Raw genomic sequence first — 19,806 nt, forward strand, 5'->3', positions numbered from 1 at the left:
TCTTTTCATTTTAATCGCGATTTGAGAAGCTCTGAAAACCAAAGGATTTTTATATCTTGAAAAAAGTTCTGTATGGAAAGAGCAGCGTGTGTGAAACGCCCCGATGGAAGTTTCCTGCCGGATTTGCATATCCAATAACTTGTGACTCTGGAAGGAGGGCGTGAAGAGTTGATATAAAGGGACCGACTGACTAACGGGTCGGGGAGTCAGCAGTACTACGTTAGAGATTAGACAGGCGTCCTTCTAAAATACTGACGAGAATCATCACATTTCACAGAGCTCGGCTCAGACAAATTTTCAACAAATCTTTACACTTCCAGACCTTGATGCCGCAAGAGCCTGAGACCACCCACACTCTGCACAATTCCGTGGGGATTGTCAGCATATGTGCAGGTAAACGTTGAAAATAAATTGCTCGAGTTAATTCGTTCAATTATTTTCTTCCAAATTTCTTGCCATTCTTTTACAAAGAATCCTTTATTTCCTTGTGTGTGTCAGGTGCGCTGTTGCTGGCTGTGAATTACTATAGCACCGTCCAACCGATCCCCAGTTCTGCGCTGGGAGTTTTACTACTTATAGTGGCGGCTCTCCTAGGCTATTGTGGTAAGTAACATTATGCTACAAATATCAAAACATCGTAGAAGATAGGACTCGTTATAGCTGGTGGTATTGCAGCAGAACTTCTCTTTGTTTTCTGGTTAGCACATTCTCCAGTGTCCTAATCGTTCCGCATCCGAGTATGGGGCGCGGTAGTATTATGGCAGCACATTTACAACACCGAAAACTCTGCGTCCCCTGGATCACAAGACCTGATTGCTGATTGGTCCCTTTGGAGGAGAAGACACACCCAGAATTTTCTCAGGAATGTGTAATTAGAACCGCCCTGCCTATGTAATCTGACTTTGCAAAGTGTAATTTGACCCATTCTGACCGCCGAGTCCAGACAGAGCTCGACTGGAACAGACAGGGCTCACTCTCTCAAGGGTTAAGATCGCGACCCCCCTCCCCCCCAAAACAAGTTCCTGTCCCACCCCGCCCCCCTGCCCAAGTTCCTGACCTTCACCCTCCCACCTTGGCTTCCCGACCACCTCCCCCCACCCAAGTTCCCGAACTTCTCCCCCCACTACCTCCCTCCTCGGGTTTCTCCCCCATGAATTCATGACCTCCCCCAATAAAATCCTGACAGCCTTCCGCCCCCCCCCCCCCCGGTGGCTTCCGGATTTGTTTGTCCAGTCCTAACATCTGGATCATGTTCTCACACTCAACGCCCCTCCATCCTTTAAACCTGGATCACTTTCTTCCCCATTGCCACTGTGCTCTCCGTACTCTTTACACCCCCCCCCCCATCACAAGTTCCTGGCCTTCTCTTTTTCCTGCCCACCCCCAATTCTCCCCCACACCCCTCTCCGATCTTCCCCTCCGCCCCCCTCAACTCCAATCTCCCTCCTCTGTGTGTTCTCTCCCACCCTCCTTTCTCTGATCTCTCCATCCCTCTATCTTTCTCCGATCTCTCCCTCTCTCTCTCTCTTTGCTCACTCCATTCATTTGCTCGCTCCCCACTCCCCCCTCCCCCCCCGCTCCTGCTCGCTGCACCTCCCCCCCACCCCCCGTCCCCACTCGCTCCACCCCACCACCCGTGCCTCCACACCACTCACTGGCCGCCGCCCTGAGGCTGTGAAAGGCACTCTAAATGCAATTCTTTCTAACAGCAGTAATTTTGTCTTCAGTGTGACAGGGTACCAATTATCACAAATAGTGGTAAAGGCAGGGGATAGACTATTTTAAAATCCCCTGATTTTGACACTGAGCTGCCTGAACATCCATTATTAACGTTGTGCTGGGAAGATTTATTTTGTTCAGATATTAACCTTCTGACATGAATTTAAAAAGTACATAAAAATGGATCTGTTGCCCTGCTTGTAAAATGGTTCAGGTTAAAAGCCAGTTTGTTTTCATGTACAGTGAGGTCCTAGATCTGGTCATCTGACAATCTCCTCTCTTTCCCACCCACAAATGCAAATTAGTAATTAAACTAATTTGCTCTTAATATTAATTGCTAATAAGTCAGTCCTGTATTTTTTAAAGTTATTTATAGTTGTAATTTTAAATGGTAATTGAAGTTTGTTTTGTATGGATGATAGCGATTTGGTCTATTCAATGTAGTTTTCTTGTTTAGTTGAGTGTGCGTGCGTATGCATCAGTGAATAGACAAACCACAAAGGATCCCATGCATTATATTCGGGGAGGAAGATAAGAAAGGATAATACTAGATTTAGTGACGAGTAGTGAACCAGAATTAATTAACAATCTGACACCAAGGGAACATCTTGCAAATAGTGACCAGAATATGATTAGATTTGAAAGACAGAAGGGAGTCACAAACCAAGGTTTTAAGTTTAAGTAAGGCAAATTTCAAAGGGCTAAGAAATGAAATTAAATATTTGGTACATTACAAAACCAGTGTATACCCCTAAAAGACAATGGCTCTCCTCTTGTAGTTGAGCAACCACGGTCAACAAATGAGGCAATAGACAGTATCAAACTCAAAGAAAAGGCTTGCACAAAATCAAGAAAAAGTTCAAATCTTGCAGACTGGGAGAGCTATAAAAAGAAACCACGAGCAGCATCGAGGAGGTGTGTGGAGAGGCCTATAAAAGGCTGCGAGGTTGGGAGCAGCGTCGGAGGTGCGTGGAGAGGCGGGGCTTGTGCAGCTACAGGGAGAAGGCAAAAAAGAAGCAGAAAGAAATAGAAAGGTGACGTCACAGCCAAGGGGGTAAGTGATTGGTTGGTCATTGGTGAGTAGTTTTTCTTTTTTCTCTTCTATAACAGCGAGTAAATTTTAGCATTGTTGTTGCCAATTTAAGGGTATCTAAGGGTTAAGTCATGGCAGGAGAGCTCGGTCACGTCATATGCTCCTCCTGTACCATGTGGGAACTCGAGGACACTTCTGGTGTCCCTGACGACTACGTGTGCGGGAAGTGTATCTGCCTCCAGCTCCTGACGGACCGCATTGCGGAATTGGAGCTGAGGGTGGATTCACTCTGGAGCATCCACGATGCTGAGAATGACGTGAGTAGCACGTGTAGCGAGTTGGTCTTACCGCAGGTGAAGGGTCCACAGCCAGCTAGGGGATGGAAGACCAGCAGGAAGAGCAGTGCAAGGAAGGTAGTGCAGGGGGCCCCTGCGGTCATCCCCCTGCAAAACAGATACACTGTTTTGAGTACTGTTGAGGGGGATGACTCATCAGGGGAGGGCAGCAGCAGCCAAGTTCATGGCACCATGGTTGGCTCTGCTGCACAGGAGGGCAGGAAAAAGAGTGGGAGAGCGATAGTGATAGGGGATTCAATTGTAAGGGGAATAGATAGGTGTTTCTGCGGCCGCAACCGAGACTCCAGGATGGTATGTTGCCTCCCTGGTGCAAGGGTCAAGGATGTCTTGGAGCGGGTGCAGGACATTCTGAAAAGGGAGGGTGAACAGCCATTGGTCGTGGTGCACATTGGTACCAACGACATAGGTAAAAAAAGGGATGAGGTCCTACGAGACGAATTTAACGAGCTAGGAGCTAAATTAAAATGTAGGACCTCAAAAGTAGTAATCTCGGGATTGCTACCAGTGCCACGTGCTAGTCAGAGTAGGAATCGCAGGATAGCTCAGATGAATATGTGGCTTGAGCAGTGGTGCAGCAGGGAGGGATTCAAATTCCTGGGGCATTGGAAACGGTTCTGGGGGAGGTGGGACCAGTACAAACTGGACGGTCTGCACCTGGGCAGGACCGGAACCAATGTCTTAGGGGGAGTGTTTGCTAGTGCTGTTGGTGAGGAGTTAAACTAATATGGCAGGGGGATGGGAACCAATGCAGGGAGACAGAGGGAAACAAAAAGGAGACAAAAGCAAAAGACAGAAAGGAGATGAGTAAAAGTGGAGGGAAGAGAAACCCAAGGCAAAAAACAAAAAGGGCCACTGAATATATAGGGGCTGCAGGAGGGGTCAAAACTAAAAATCATGGTTTAAAAACTAGGATTAAAACACTCTACCTAAACGCACGCAGCATTCGAAATAAAGTAAATGAGTTGACGGCACAAATCATTACAAATGGGTATGATTTAGTGGCCATTACAGAAACGTGGTTGCAGGGTGGCCAAGACTGGGAATTAAACATACAGGGGTATCTGATGATTTGGAAAGGTAGACAAGAAGGGAAAGGAGGTGGGGTAGCTCTGTTAATAAAGGATGATATCAGGGCAGTTGTGAGAGACGATATTGGCTTTAATGAACAAAATGTTGAATCATTGTGGGTGGAGATTAGAGATAGTAAGGGGAAAAAGTCACTGGTGGGCGTAGTTTATAGGCCCCCATATAATAACTTAACGGTGGGGCAGACAATAATCAAGGGAATAATAGAGGCATGTGAAAAAGGAATGGTAGTAATCATGGGGGATTTTAACCTACATATCGATTGGTCAAATCAAATCGCACGGGGTAGCCTGGAGGAGGAACTCAGAATGCATACGGGATTGTTTCTTAGAACAGTATGTTACAGAACCAACAAGGGAGCAAGCTATCTTAGATCTGGTCCTGTGTAATGAGACAGGAATAATAAACGATCTCCGAGTAAAAGATCCTCTCGGAATGAGTGATCACACTATGGTTGAATTTGTAATACAGATTGAGGGTGAGGAAGTAGTGTCTCAAACGAGCGTATTATGCTTAAACAAAGGGGACTACAGTGGGATGAGGGCAGAGTTGGCTAAAGTAGACTGGGAACACAGACTAAACGGTGGCACAATTGAGGAACAGTGGAGGACTTTTAAGGAGCTCTTTCATAGTGCTCAACAAAAATATATTCCAGTGAAAAAGAAGGGTGGTAAGAGAAGGGATAACCAGCCGTGGATAACCAAGGAAATAAAGGAGAGTATCAAATTAAAAACCAATGCGTATAAGGTGGCCAAGGTTAGTGGGAAAACTAGAAGATTGGGAACATTTTAAACAACAGCAAAGAATGACTAAGAAAGCAATAAAGAAAAGAAAGATAGATTACGAAGGTAAACTTACGCAAAACATAAAAACAGAAAGTAAAAGCTTTTACAGATATAGAAAACGGAAAAGAGTGAATAAAGTGAATGTTGGTCCCTTAGAAGATGTGAAGGGGGATTTAATAATGGGAAATGTGGAAATGGCTGAGACCTTAAATAATTATTTTGCTTCGGTCTTCACAGTGGAAGACACAAAAACTATGCCAAAAATTGCTGGTCACGGGAATGTGGGAAGGGACATCACTATCACTCGGGGGGTAGTGCTGGACAGGCTAATGGGACTGAAGGTAGACAAGTCCCCTGGTCCGGATGAAATGCATCCCAGGGTATTAAAAGAGATGGCGGAAATTATAGCAGATGCATTCGTTATAATCTACCAAAATTCTCTGGACTCTGGGGAGGTACCAGCGGATTGGAAAGCAGCTAATGCAACGCCTCTGTTTAAAAAAGGGGGCAGACAAAAGGCCGGTTAGTTTAACATCTGTAGTGGGGAAAATGCTTGAAGCTATCATTAAGGAAGAAATAGCGGGACATCTAGATAGGAATAGTGCAATTAAGCAGACGCAACATGGATTCATGAAGGGGAAATCATGTTTCACTAATTTACTGGAATTCTTTGAGGATATAACGAGCATGGTGGATAGAGGTGTACCGATGGATGTGGTGTATTTAGATTTCCAAAAGGCATTCGATAAGGTGCCACACAAAAGGTTACTGCAGAAGCTAAAGGTACACGGAGTCAGAGGAAATGTATTAGCATGGATCAAGAATTGGCTGGCTAACAGAAAGCAGAGAGTTGGGATAAATGGGTCCTTTTCGGGTTGGAAATCGGTGGTTAGTGGTGTGCCACAGGGATCGGTGCTGGGACCACAACTGTTCACTCTGTCCCCTCTTCCAAGTCATCTATGTATATAGTGTAGTGTAACAAAATTTGCAGATGACACAAAGATTAGTGGGAAAGCGGGTTGTGTCGAGGACACAGAGAGGCTGCAAAGAGATTTAGATAGGTTAAGCGAATGGGCTAAGGTTTGGCAAATGGAATACAATGTCGGAAAGTGTGAGATCATCCACCTTGGGGGAAAAAAAACAGTAAAAGGGAATATTATTTGAATGGGGAGAAATTACAACATGCTGTGGTGCAGAGGGACCTGGGGGTCCTCGTGCATGAATCCCAAAAAGTTAGTTTGCAGGTAATCAGGAAGGCGAATGGAATGTTGGCCTTCATTGCGAGAGGGATGGAGTACAAAAGCAGGGAGGTTCTGCTGCAACTGTATAGGGTATTGGTAAGGCTGCACCTGGAGTATTGCGTGCAGTTTTGGTCACCTTACTTAAGGAAGGATATACTAGCTTTGGAGGGGGTACAGAGACGATTCACTCGGCTGATTCCGGAGATGAGGGGATTACCTTATGATGATCGATTGAGTAGACTAGGTCTTTACTCGTTGGAGTTCAGAAGGATGAGGGGTGATCTTATAGAAACATTTAAAATAATGAAAGGCATAGACAAGATAGAGGCAGAGAGGTTGTTTCCATTGGTCGGGGAGACTAGAACTAGGGGCACAGCTTCAAAATACGGGGGAGCCAATTTAAAACCGAGTTGAGAAGGAATTTCTTCTCCCAGAGGGTTGTGAATCTGTGGAATTCTCTGCCCAAGGAAGCAGTTGAGGCTAGCTCATTGAATGTATTCAAGTCACAGATCGTTAGATTTTTAACCAATAAGGGAATTAAGGGTTATGGGGAGCGGGCAGGTAAGTGGAGCTGAGTCCACGGCCAGATCAGCCATGAACTTGTTGAATGGCGGAGCAGGCTCGAGGGGCTAGATGGCCTACTCCTGTTCCTAATTCTTATGTTCTTATGTTCTTTTGATGCAAAGAAATAATGAGATGCAAAAAGGCATATGAAAAAAGCTTGCAACGGATATGAAAGCCAAATGTATAATTTTTAATAAACATATGAAGAAACAGCGTGATAAATGGGAATGTGGACCATTGAAGACACATGTACAGGCTTGTGTGCATGCTGGCTGCAAAACTGAAAACAGTAGGGGTTCAGGATAGCTATACAGACTAGCAAAAGGTGGGAAGTGGTGTTCCACAGGGATCGTTGCTGGAACCACTATTGTTCATTCATGATTTGGACTCAGTAATTGGAAGTACAATATCAAAATTTGCGGACAACACCAAATTGAGAGTTGTAGTTAATACAAAAAAAAGAATGTGACAGGAAGATGTTAATCAGCTTCCTGATGGGCATGTAATTGGCAAATTAATTTCAATATAAGCAAGTGTGAGATGGTGCATTTTGGTAGGAAGAATGAGGCCACATACTGCTGGGATAATAAGAGCCTGAATGGGGTACAGGTTGAACCTCTCTTATCCAGCATCCTTGGGATCTGGCCTGTGCTAGTTAAGAGGATTTACCGCAATGGGAGGTCAGCATTTCGGGCCCAGCTTCGGTCGGCCCGGAGGCGATGGGGAGAGGAGGAGCTGTGGCAAGAGGCTGGGCAACTTCTGTGGCTGTGTACATGGTGCGAGTGTACGACGGGGGCGGCCCAGGAGTGTGGCAGGCTGCTGCAGACCCTGTCCTTGTGCAACAACCGGCGTCCCATCAACCTCTGACGAGAAGAACTGCTTCTCCTGCCAGCCGGGGAACTTCCACTGTGACACCAAGATCTGTATCTTCAAGCAGTCGTGGTGCGATGGGCAGGAGGAGTGCCAGGACGAAGCTGGGCCCAAAATGCGTCCGGCCTCAGGACGCAGCACACCGACCCGGTCTCGGAGGGAGCACCGGAGGTGGTGGGGAGGGGAGGAGTGGCCAGCCCCAGGACACAGCGTGGTTGCGACCCTCTGCCGGGAATGATGCCGGACGAGGGAGGTAGCCGGATAAAAGAGTACCGGATAAGATGATTCAACCTGTACAGGAGAAAAGCCATCGAGGGGTTCAGATACACATCACTAAAAGTGGCAACCCAGGTTAATAAGACTATTTTCTTTTTTAAAAAAGCAAACCTAACATTGGGGTTCATTTCTGGAGGGATAGAATTGAAAAGCAAAGAAGTTATGTTAAACTTGTACAGAACCTTGGTTAGACCACACTTGCTGGCCTCCATATTATCAAAAAAGGATTTCGAGGCATTAGAGAAGCTGCAAAACAGATTCACACAGAACTGAAAGGATTATCAGAAAAGGCTGAACAGGCTAGGGTTCTTTTCTCTAGAAAATAGGGGCAATATGTTAGAGGTCTTTTAAGATAATTAAAGAGATTCATAGGATAGCCATAGAGAAAATGTTTCCACTAGTGGGGGGCATCCAAAACTAGAGGTCATAAATATAAGAAAGTTACTAATAAATCCAATAGGGAATTCAGGCAAAACTTCTTCACCCAAAGAGTGGTAAGAATGTGGTAATCAGGTGTAGTTGCAGCAAATAGCATAGATGTATTTTAGGGGAAATTAGATAAGCACATGAGGGGGAAAGGAATAGGAGCTGACCGGTTTAAATGAAGAAGGTTGAAAGGAGGCGTATGTGGAGCATAAATGTCGGCATAGACCTGTTGGGGCGAATGGCCTGTTTGTGTGCTATACACTCAATGTAACTCAATGTATGTGTGCGTGTGTGGGTGTGAAGCGCCTATGCAGTTTCTTTTACTACTATTTTTTTTTTCTGATTGTTTTTTCTGCAGGTGTAAGAAAATGTTCAAGTCATGCTATGTTATTTGTGAACCTGTGCCTGACCGTGTCAGCTCTCTGGTGTGGATCCGGCCTTATTCACATCTTGATTGGGGAGAAGGTAGTTCAAGGTGATGGGATCAGGAATGCTCTGGTCCCTGGCTACTCGGCTTTTGTCTTGGGGCTCTTCATCATTGGGGTGGTGGGGTTGATCCAAAAGGAAGTGATTGTGGCTATGATTGCTTTTGCTATCTCTCTTGCTACCGCCCATGAAATTGCCGCATTATATAATCAATCTTTTGGTAGTTCTGCAGTAGCTTCAAATTATTTGATTGTGTCCTTTATAGGACTTTACTTTGGGTTGGGCCATGCTTCTGCCTTCGTAAGTAAAGGGAAAATCATTTTCCCAGGGACTGATCTGTCCAAGAATAACTCCCATCTGAAATCTGGGCTCCAGAACCTCTTCAAAAATGACACCGTGGCTCTGGGGTATGTTGCAAATATGCTATCTGCCAGTGTGTTCGGATGCCAGGTTTTGGGTGTAATTTCCAATCTGTTTGTTGGTCAGGTTCCCTGGCTGTGGACAGCAGCTGTCTATCAAATTGTTGCCTGTGTTTTGTCTTACAGAGCAATTGACAGCCTGACTGCTACATTCTTTGGTTTTACCTCCATATTAACATTTGCAGAGGGCTATGCTTTACTTTACAAGCTCTGGCAAGACAACCAACCCTTCTTTCCAGTTCCAGTCCCTATTGTTCTTGCTGTCCTATTTTTCATCCTGGCTCTGTTTATGACGAGTAAAAGCCTTGTTGATGGAATTTATTTGCTGTTTTTTGTTTCTTATTGTATCGCAGTGGCAGCTCGCCCCATTGGTTTTTTTCATGGTGCTGCACAAGCTGTCAGTGTGGCCATATTTATAGCATCTGCTTGCTTAACTTTCATTTCCCTTTTCAATAGTATTGGATCCCTTACTATTCCCACTGGAAAGGGGATCGTAAAGGGTTTGCTCATTAGGATGAATACATTAACTCTGAAGTCAGACAAAGACACCCACAGCCCTTATTTGGGATACTCCAGATATTCAGATGCTGAGATTCTAGCCCATGCTTGCAATGTTGTGGCTGCCTTTGCCATCACTATATCTGTCGATGCTTCTGCTCCTTTAGCTACTGTGGTTCTGCCCTGGATAGTCATTCCTGGGGGAGCCCTGCAGATTCTGTGCGGTTCAATATCTTTTTCTCGGGGTAAAACCCTGGAAAGTTGTGCTTTCATCCTATATGGTCTAGCATGGATAATTTGGGGTTTGACCCGATACGCTGGTCTCTATGGTTCTACTAGGGGGTTTGGTATTGCCATTGGGATTATTTGCTTCCTGCTTTTTAATTGCTTTGTGGTGATCGGGACTATCTTTCTCAACATAGTGTGGTTTGCCTTCTCTCTCAGCTTTCAGTTGATTCTGATCAGCTTTCTATTGGATGCCATTAATTCAAATCCTTTTGGATATGACATTGGGGTCACCATCATTTTTGGTTTGGTTAATTTTTACTGCTTTTTGGCCACCCTCTTTAACCAGAACTTTGAGAGCCCGCAGTTCCCCATGGGGTGTGCCTGGGCGAAGCTGTGTGGGTTTGGCCAGGGCAGTTCTATATGCCCTCATTTGCCTGCAAGAAAAACCACCTCAGTCAGAAAAATTGCAGGTAAGATTCAGCAGAACATTTAAGAAAAATGTAAAGTACAAACTCTGTCAATTAATTTTTGTGTTCACATCTTTAAGAATAGACAGTGAAACCTATATTACAAGATTATCTTCTGCACTTATATTCCTTAAATGTAACCTCTAAGGCAGGTAGCTGTACCCAGCAAAGAACAATTACTTAAACTTAATTACTCAGTTGCTGATTTTAAATCTGCTTTACATAAAAATTATTAAAAACACTAAATACACCTTTCATAAAGGTATGTAGTTGTCGCTTGAACCTACTTGTTCTGTCTTCAGCGACTTTCCCTGGTAATGTGTTCTACAAGTCTATTTACTTTTATATAAATGACATTAAGAGAAATAAAATCTTTGGGTTTACTAATGATATTGAGTGCATAGAAATGTGAGTACCAAGTGTGACCTCCAAAATCCGGATTTCTAAAAACCGGAATGTTCCGAAATCTGGACATCACGCTGATCGGGGGGCGGTGTCGTCCAAAATCCGGACTTTTTTAAAATGTAACTTAAATGGGAGAAAATCAGTGGGGAAAATACTGGGCCCTAAAATGAATTTCCTTTTATTTAAAAAAAAATATTAATTGGAACATTAAAAAGATACGAAATAAATCATTTCCAAATGAGTGCTGTAAAAGCCTGCATGGTCTCGGCTGATGTAGTGTTTTTGGCAGCGGCATCAGGCGTCTGGTTCCGAGGGTCCGAGCTGCGGCTATGCAGAGGCTTGTTTGTGGGGGTGGGAGTGGGGGGTGCGGGGTGATGGGGGGATTCATGGGACTAGCGATGGAATTCAAAAGCTAGATTTTTTTTTTGAAAAATCGTGGGTCAGCACCAGCACCATTGTCCTCCCGGGCACCGATGAGGATTCATTGCTGGCTGGTTCTCTTATTCTGGACCTAGTGTTCCTGGCTGAGCTCTGCCAACAGATGGTGTTGCAGGCCGAAGTGATCCAGGTTCTGGACATTCCACGGTGTCCTCTTGGTCCTCAGCTGCCTCTGTGGGGCCCCGTTCTGCATTGTAATCTCTGATTTTTTTTCCATCAACATTTTGCCTGATTTCCATTCCTTCACCTAGCTTCTTAATTTTTTACTTGTGTCTCTTGGTAGTTGGTACTTGTCACCATAGTGATCAATTTACCAGGTTTAACCTGGCCAATTCCCTTCATAACCTTCACTTTACTATTTCCTATTCCAAAAAATGTAAGAATTGTATTTTGATAAGACACTTACATCTCTGTTTTCCAGCTTCGTGATGGGTTTTCTTTATTTTATAACTGATTTCTGTAGAGATTATGAAAAATGGAGGTGCCTGTGGTATTCCAACAGACACAGTGTATGTGCTGGTGGCAGCCTGCAATCGTCCCGATGCTGTGGAAAAGGCCTACAAGTAGGAATGCTCTTTCATTGGTTGTTCCATTTTTGGGGGCAGATCTTCAGTCCTTAAGTGGAGAGTATCGCAGTAATATATCTTGTAAGACACATTTAATTTACTTGGGCACAGAAAACAGCAGTTCCCTATTGGGGAGGATTTGCTACTCTTATTTATTAATAAATACTGAGTTTAAAAGCACGAATACGCAACTGGAGCAAACATAGTATCTATTTTGCCTGTCAGCTTATTGCCAAACCAACATAGCGACATTGCAGCAAATCTCATTTCGATGCTCAGCTCAATGTCGACTTATCTCAAAGTTTGAGTATGGAACTCCAAGTCATCAAATGAGTGGAACACACCACAAGTGGATATGAAATTTCAATCCATTCGTTGTATGATGTATGTGTAAAGTAACAACATCCCTCAGATTTAAAACGAAATGAACAAAACACCTGTAGGAAGTCGAATGTTCCACTTACTTGATTATTTTAATTTTTATTAAAGAAATATTGCGGTGTTCATGGGAATTCAAAGGTGACTGAGCCAGTTTCTTCCTTAGTCTCTACCACTTATGTGTCAAATAACATACCCCATTTAAGTAGTTGCAGCATTTTGATGTTTTGAGATTTAGAAGAACGAATAGACAGACACAACATATGCGAGATTTTATTTCCTTTTTTATTGCACAGCACAAAGAAACAGGCCAAAGAGAGGCCAATGTCTCTCTGGATCTCCAATTTAGCACAACTAGAACCAGCAAAACATTTGTTGGACCCTCTACTCTGGGACTTCATGCAGGCAGTTTGGCCTTCATCTATCAGTCTTGTCATCCCCAGAGGTAAGACCCCTTTGCTACTCTCCATATTCCCCCATCCTGATTTTTTACCCTCATCGACTGTGTCAAGTGTAATTTTCCAGCTCAAATGGCAGATGGGCAATTTGTTCTTGGATCTCTCCCAGTGCTGATCTTCAGGCAGCTTCTTAGAGGTATGGCCTGGGAGGACTCACTAGCTGTTATTTCTATCAATTTGGTAAGTGTCTCGCTTCTGTTGAAAATGTCTCTGTACGCCAAGATAAGAACATGAATAATCCATGGACATATCACATTGTTAGAATGCATATCCTTGGATGTCAGTACTCCATGTTGCAATAGTATACTGTTCCTGTGCCCAAATCCAAGTTAAATAAATACGGGAGAATAATTATTAACAAATGCTGTTATAATTGAAAGGGACATGGTTGAACTTATTCGGACTGAAACATGCAGATAAATACATTGGAACTCCTCAGAGCATTGCCATTAGGATTCCAGACTGTGCTGTTACTACACATCTCATTGACCAGGTGAGATATTTAACTTTCTAAATAGCGCTTTTGTTATTCAGTATGCATGCTATAATTGGTGATTTAAAAAAAAATGCTTTATTGCCCCTATTTGATCTCTCAATTCAGTGGCAGCTTTTACACAATCTCTGAGCTTGTTTCAATGGGAAAGGCTCCCACCTATGGAGCAATAGTTAATTCTGATCACATTATTGTTTAATTTCATGGGGTCATTTTTGAAATATTTCTCAATTTTCACTAAAATGCTGTTGCGCTGTATGGTTTGAACTGTGGTAATAAGTAAACCTACAATGACATTGGATCCTATTCCAAAGTCTGTAGCATATAAAAGGCATTTCTGAATTACATACAAAATAATGGATATAGGACGATGGATTTGACTAATGCCTTAAGCAGTGAGGTTGAAGCTTATGTTAGTCCTTTAAATCCCATTTTATTAGACATCAACTTTGCCCTTTGCAATTTTCAAGCAGGCCTCAATTTTGGCAGCCCATACTCCAGCTGAAAACAGGCAGGGATCCCATGTATATATTTAAATCGGGGTCCTGTGACATATGTAAGACCCTGATGATATTTTGGGCAGAATGTGCGCTGCTCAAGCCTCATGTGGAAATGAACATAGAGCGGCCAAACCAGCGACCCTTAAAGGCACCACTGAAGACTGTTTTGAAAACGTGGTGATTTTTTTTTTAACCAGTTATTGTGAGGCTTGGAGGAACATTCATCTGGGCCTGCTACAGACCTTGTGTACCCTCTGCACTTTTCAGCAGAAATCATTAGATAATGATCATAAGCAAGAAACGTTGCTGATTTTCCCCTCACTTGCCAGGGTGCTGAAGTTTATTATTGAGCCCTTACTGCCTTCTTGGCTGAAATGAGCACAGAACACAGATTGAGCATAGGGCTGCCTCAGTCTGATGTACTAACGGATTTCTTTGTCTACAATTACAGGTGGGGCCTATAGCAGTGACATCAGCAAACCCAACAGGAGAAGCAGACACCACTCACCACAATCAAGTCTATGCTAAACTTGGTGATAAGGTAATGTTTGTTTACAACTTCTTCTTTGACTTAAAAAAAACATGTGTAAAATTACAGCTGCTTACTCTTAGAAAATTGTTTATCCCTGGTACAGGTTGATGGTGTATTGTGTGATGGGCCTTCACCTGAGAATATTGCCTCTACAGTTGTGGACTGTACCAAGATAGAGACGGGGACACTGGGTTTCTTTAGAGTAGGTCTTGTGCCCAAATCACAGGTATGATTTATAACTAATACTTTGAATAATGGTCTGTTGCTTTGATGTAACACATTTTGTTCTGAAAGTGGCTTTGAAAGTGGCTTTAAAAGTAGTTGTCTTACAATTTGGGCTCATTTTAAAAATGGAAGTCTAAAGGTTTGCAAGTTAATTACAGATAAAGAAGACCATTTGACTCCGCTTGGTTTATACATCCAGAAAGACTCTCCAGTCCACACCACCCCCACCTTCACTTTTATCATCCAGTTGATATTTAAATGCTTCCTGAGTTTTCATCCTCACCACTCTCTATTCCATATATCCATCAGTCAGTGCGAAGGACCTCCTGATATCAGTGTTGCATTTGATTTTTTACTAGATTGAATCTGTTTCCTACTCTCATAATTTAATTTTCCAGATTTACTGTCTTGTATACCTATACAAGATCACTTCTCAGATGCCTTCCTTTTGAGGTTGGAAAGTACAAGTTTTTTCCAGTGGTTCCTCAAACTTCACTTTCCTGACACAAGGATCAGTCTTGTGGTTCTTATTTGCACTGTGTCTGTTGTTTGAATGCCTCTCTGTGTTTGTGTTCCAGAACTGGACATAATATGCAAGGCGTGGACTAACCAGAGCAGTGTTCAGTTTGATCACTGCTTCCTCTAACTTTTACTGCAACATCCTATTGCTTTCATGGTTAATGCTGTGCATTGGTTGAACATAATTTAACACTGAGTTTCTTTCACTTCAACCTTAACTATTTCAATACCATTCATGGAGTATGTGTGTCGCACATTTTTCCTCCTGTATGCAGGACTTTACTCTTGTCTGTATTACATTTTGGCCACCATTGTTCTGCCCACTCAAAAACTTTATCCAACTCGTTGTGTAACTTCAAAGCCATAGTTGATTTATTGAACCAAAAAAACTGCCATTGTTTTTGAGTGAAGACTTTATCCAAATGAGGAGAGATGCCCTAGCTCAGCAGGATTGCTTGCTCCCCCAGCCCAACTGAATCCCAAAGATCAAGACCAAATGAATTGCCCCAACTGTTAAATGTGCCTTGTTTGCAATACAGCAAAGCCTTCACAACACACGTATTATTGAAAGTATAATTTTGTCATTTTCCCCCTGTCCTGAAGCTCTTTTCTGTTGCTGGAGTTCAGTCCAATGGGTACTGATAGTCCACCCAAGGCCATTCCTGAGTCCCAGCAGACTATGAAGGAGGCCATCACAACCAAACCCAATCCTACTCCAATCCACACTGAATAACAGTTGGGAGTGAGAACCCTGGCCATATTTGTTACCATTCTAGGCCATGGGCATTAAAGCTGGGTTGTGGTCCCCAAATGCCCATGTCCCTACCCCCTCCCCCATGTCAAACCAGGAACATCTGGTGTGTAGGGCACAGTATCATATTTACTCAGTAAACCAACACAGGAACATTTTAAAATATTTATTCTGGTTATAAATATCACTTCAGTCCTAGAGGTCTAAACACAGTGTTTAGTATTTGCCTGTTAATGAGCTACTTACATTTTGACTGAAGGTCTTGCAGCTGTTTGAAGAAGTGCAGGAGAAACATCTAAAGGGCCATTCTGATGGTGGATTCAACCAGGATCATTCAGAACTTAGCACACTTCAGCAGCCACAGACCATAGGTACCCAAGCTTTCACAAAAGATTATATAAAATTGTAATGTACGCACATTACTGAAGATATATGTAAATAGTCATATTTGTGTTTATAATTGAATATGCTTTTATAAACTCCAGTACCCGTTGAACAGCCACCTCACGGGTTCCTTTTTCTCCCCTTCCTTTCCTGAAGACACTAAGAGCACCCAACATTCTTCAATGCCTCACCCAAGTGGCCATTCTTAATGAGCTTCGACAGCAAGTGTGAACAAGTTGCTGTACGGGGGGGGGGCAGCATTAATAGTTTTACATTAATAGTTTTTAAAACTAGTACAAAAAATCGCAGAAACTTTGAGTTGCCATGAATGCAAATTGCGCTTAAAGCTCCATGATCTTTTGCGCTGGTTTTGCCGATTTCAGCCGAATTGCGCTAAAAATACCAGCACATTCGAGCGGAAACTCCAGGCCATTATACAACTTTCCTGCAGAAAATGACCCTTTCTGCAATATAATAATGATCCCGAGGTCCTTAAGAACTGCTATAACCACCTTCATTCCTGGTGGACAATGGTAAAACTACATTTGATTTAAAACAATACAAATTATAGATACACTACACCTACATGCATGGGGAGTAATGGTGATTAATTCACCCAGGGGGTGTGGCCAATGTTGTTGTTCAGTATGGAGTAATTAAACTGTATAAAGAATCCATTACCCTGTATTTTGTGGAAGTAACCATTAGATGATTTTGTTTGTGGTATAAAAAAAAGAGATGCAATATTTATTGTACTTTTTCTTGTGTGAGCATTTTGTAATAAGTATGGATATTTTAAAACTTATAACTGACTTATTGTATATTTTTTTACTGAAGTAACAGAGTCATTGTATTAATTAATGAAGTACTGGTTTTATTTCCAGGTTATAGCATTTGTTGATGATGCTGAATTTTTACATCTTGATGGGTTGTTGTTGGGTGTCTTGATGGCTTCATAGGCACCATCAATGAGACCCTGTGCTTTTAGGAAAACAGCTACCTTGGGCCCTTTTGAGTTGTTCATTCCTTTCTATAGGAAAAGGAACATGTGTTACCCCTGGCAAATAAGGTTGTGGTGACATGCCAAATGCATCTGTGTATGGCAGTCTGACCTGGCACAAAAATTCAAAGTGGTGGTGACTTTCACCGCAACAACAGGACTGTCCCAATGCTGAACCTAGTCTGCAGGCTCCAGTAGATGGTACAACTTGGTGACAGCTTCCCTGCTGAAGAGTAAACAGTGAAAGCAGAGCACTTCAGACATGCACAAGTATTGTGCCTGTTGCATAATTCCTAGCTGACTGGTGGGGCCTGAGATGCATGCCATCTGCCCTTCCTCCCTCCACTACAACTCTTCCTCCTCCAAACTATTAAGTAAGCTTTTGTAATTGGGCCTTTTATAATTCTCCTTTTAAAAACTATGGTCAAGTGTTCCTTCAAATAGGATGATGATGTTTCAATCCAAACTTCAATCATTTTGGGTGGCTGTTGATTTCTTCAAAAGAGCACGCCCATTAACAGCAAAACGGTTCGACTGAGGATTAAATTCTATTCGATCACAGATGACTCTTGTTTAGGACACACATTGGGTCATCAATTTGCATTAATGACAATGTGTTGGGAGGATTGCAGGACGGAGGGTCCTAGCAAGTATCGGCATTTTAATTGACTGGTTTAGCTGCTTAAAACTAGTTGCATTACTTTTATCAACATGAGAGGGAATGATATAATATTGTTGGTTCTACACTCAACATTGCCACTTTTAAGCATGCCACACAATTAGCACTACTGCCAATGAGGAACTTGAAGAGACTGCAAAGGAACATAATGGGACAGAAGAGCACTGAAGACAAAAGGTTTTTTAGGCCGTGGCCAAGACTGAGGCCTAAAAAGGTAATGAATTGGGATCGAAAAAGAGAGAGAAGAGGCCTGCACTAGGTCCTCTCCATACATTGAAAGAAGTTTGAGGACTACTTCTGTCACCTTCATGTGGTCCTGTGGGATGGCGGGAAGAAGAGGGAACTCTGCTGGGAACCCAGCTCCTGACTCGCTGCTAGTATTTTCATGCAGCAGATGGTCAGCAGCTGTCAGCACTCGGCCTAACTGAGGTATGGGGTGGAAAATTCAGGCCAGGGCAGAGAAATGATGCTTGGCTTCGCTGCCCCCATTGTGCTGCTACCCTGCCTGATTTGGGATGGGGAAATCCAGCCCCCATGTCCAAAATGGAAAGTGTTTCATTTCCTAGCATCAGCATCTTTCACATTCAGCAAGAGGTTTTTTTTTAAATTTAGAAGCTCCCATTCTACAGATTGAAATCTTTCCCTAACTTTACTGAAAATCTTTCATTGCAGCCCTTAAATGTTTCCAGAATCTTTTATAGCAATTTGTGCAATTCTATAACTAAATTTAATAAAACAACTATTTTCAGCTACAGGAAAAATGCAATACTTGTTGCAATATTTGCATATAAATATTTATATTTGTTTAGACTAAATTCATTACTTCTTAGTAGCTTAAATTGTCACAAATTAAAATTCAATAACAACTTTTGAATGTGTGCCGGAGAATGGCCAAACATGGTGACCATTTTTAAAAAGGAAGACTGAGCGAATCTGGGTGAACATTTTTAGCAGGGAAATTTTAGACCCTCTTTAATTAGGGATGAAATTACCATGTATCTGGATAAAGAGAAAATAATTAGTAGTCAACACGGATTTACAAAGGGGTGATTGTGCTTCACAAACCTCATTTGATTCTTTGACAATGTAACAGGCATGGTAGATGAGGGAAATGTTGTATGAATGGACATTAGGAAAGCCTTTGACAAGGTACCACATGGTTGATTGCTAGAGAAGATTAACATAGAAACATACAAACATAGAAAATAGGTGCAGGAGTAGGCCATTCGGCCCTTCGAGCCTGCACCACCATTCAATAACATCATGGTTGATCATTCCGTCAGTACCTCTTTCCTGCTTTCTCTCCATACCCCTTGATCCCTTTAACCGTAAGGGCCATATCTAACTCCCTCTTGAATATATCCAATCAACTGGCACCAACAACTCTCTGCGGCAGGGAATTCCACAGGTTAACAACTCTGAGTGAAGAAGTTTCTCCTCATCTCAGTTCTAAATGGCCTACCCCTTATCCTAAGACTGTCCCCTGGTTCTGGACTTCTCCAATATCGGGAATATTCTTCACGCATCTAACCTGTCCAGTCCCATCAGAATCTTATACATTTCTATGAGATCCCCTCTCATCCTTCTAAACTCCAGTGTATAAAGGCCCAGTTGATCCAGTCTCTCCTCATATGTCAGTCCTGCTATTCCTGGAATCAGTCTGTTGAACCTTCGCTGCACTCCCTCAAGAGCAAGAACGTCCTTCCTCAGATTAGACCAAAACTGAACACAATATTCCAGGTGAGGTCTCGCCAAGGCCCTGTACAACTGCAGTAAGACCTCCCTGCTCCCATACTCAAATCCCCTCGCTATGAAGGCCAACATACCATTTGCCACCTTCACCGCCTGCAGTCACTGCATGCCAACTTTCAATGACTGATGAACCATGACACCCAGGTCTCGTTGCACCTCCCCTTTTCCTAATCTGCCACCATTCAGATAATATTCTGCCTTCATGTTTTTGCCCCCAAAGTGGATAACCTCACATTTATCCACATTATACTGCATCTGCCATGTATTTGCCCACTCACCTAACCTGTCCAAGTCACCCTGCAGCCTCTTAGCATCCTCCTCACAGCTCACAC

At 43.0% G+C, this 19,806-nt stretch overlaps 1 protein-coding gene across 1 annotated transcript; it reads left to right on the forward strand.

Moving 5' to 3' along the window:
- The first annotated feature begins 233 nt into the window (after positions 1 to 233).
- On the forward strand, positions 234 to 16,828 carry LOC139242224 (uncharacterized). The gene is made up of 9 exons (XM_070870284.1): positions 234 to 393; positions 472 to 603; positions 8,715 to 10,397; positions 11,701 to 11,800; positions 12,478 to 12,626; positions 13,020 to 13,132; positions 14,084 to 14,173; positions 14,268 to 14,390; positions 15,919 to 16,828. The coding sequence occupies exons 1-9, from the start codon at positions 327 to 329 to the stop codon at positions 16,066 to 16,068; spliced, it is 2,607 nt and encodes an 868-aa protein (XP_070726385.1). The 5' UTR covers positions 234 to 326; the 3' UTR covers positions 16,069 to 16,828.
- Positions 16,829 to 19,806: the final 2,978 nt, after the last annotated feature.

Source organism: Pristiophorus japonicus, unplaced genomic scaffold, assembly GCF_044704955.1.
Source record: "Pristiophorus japonicus isolate sPriJap1 unplaced genomic scaffold, sPriJap1.hap1 HAP1_SCAFFOLD_1257, whole genome shotgun sequence".
Lineage (NCBI taxonomy): Eukaryota > Metazoa > Chordata > Chondrichthyes > Pristiophoridae > Pristiophorus > Pristiophorus japonicus.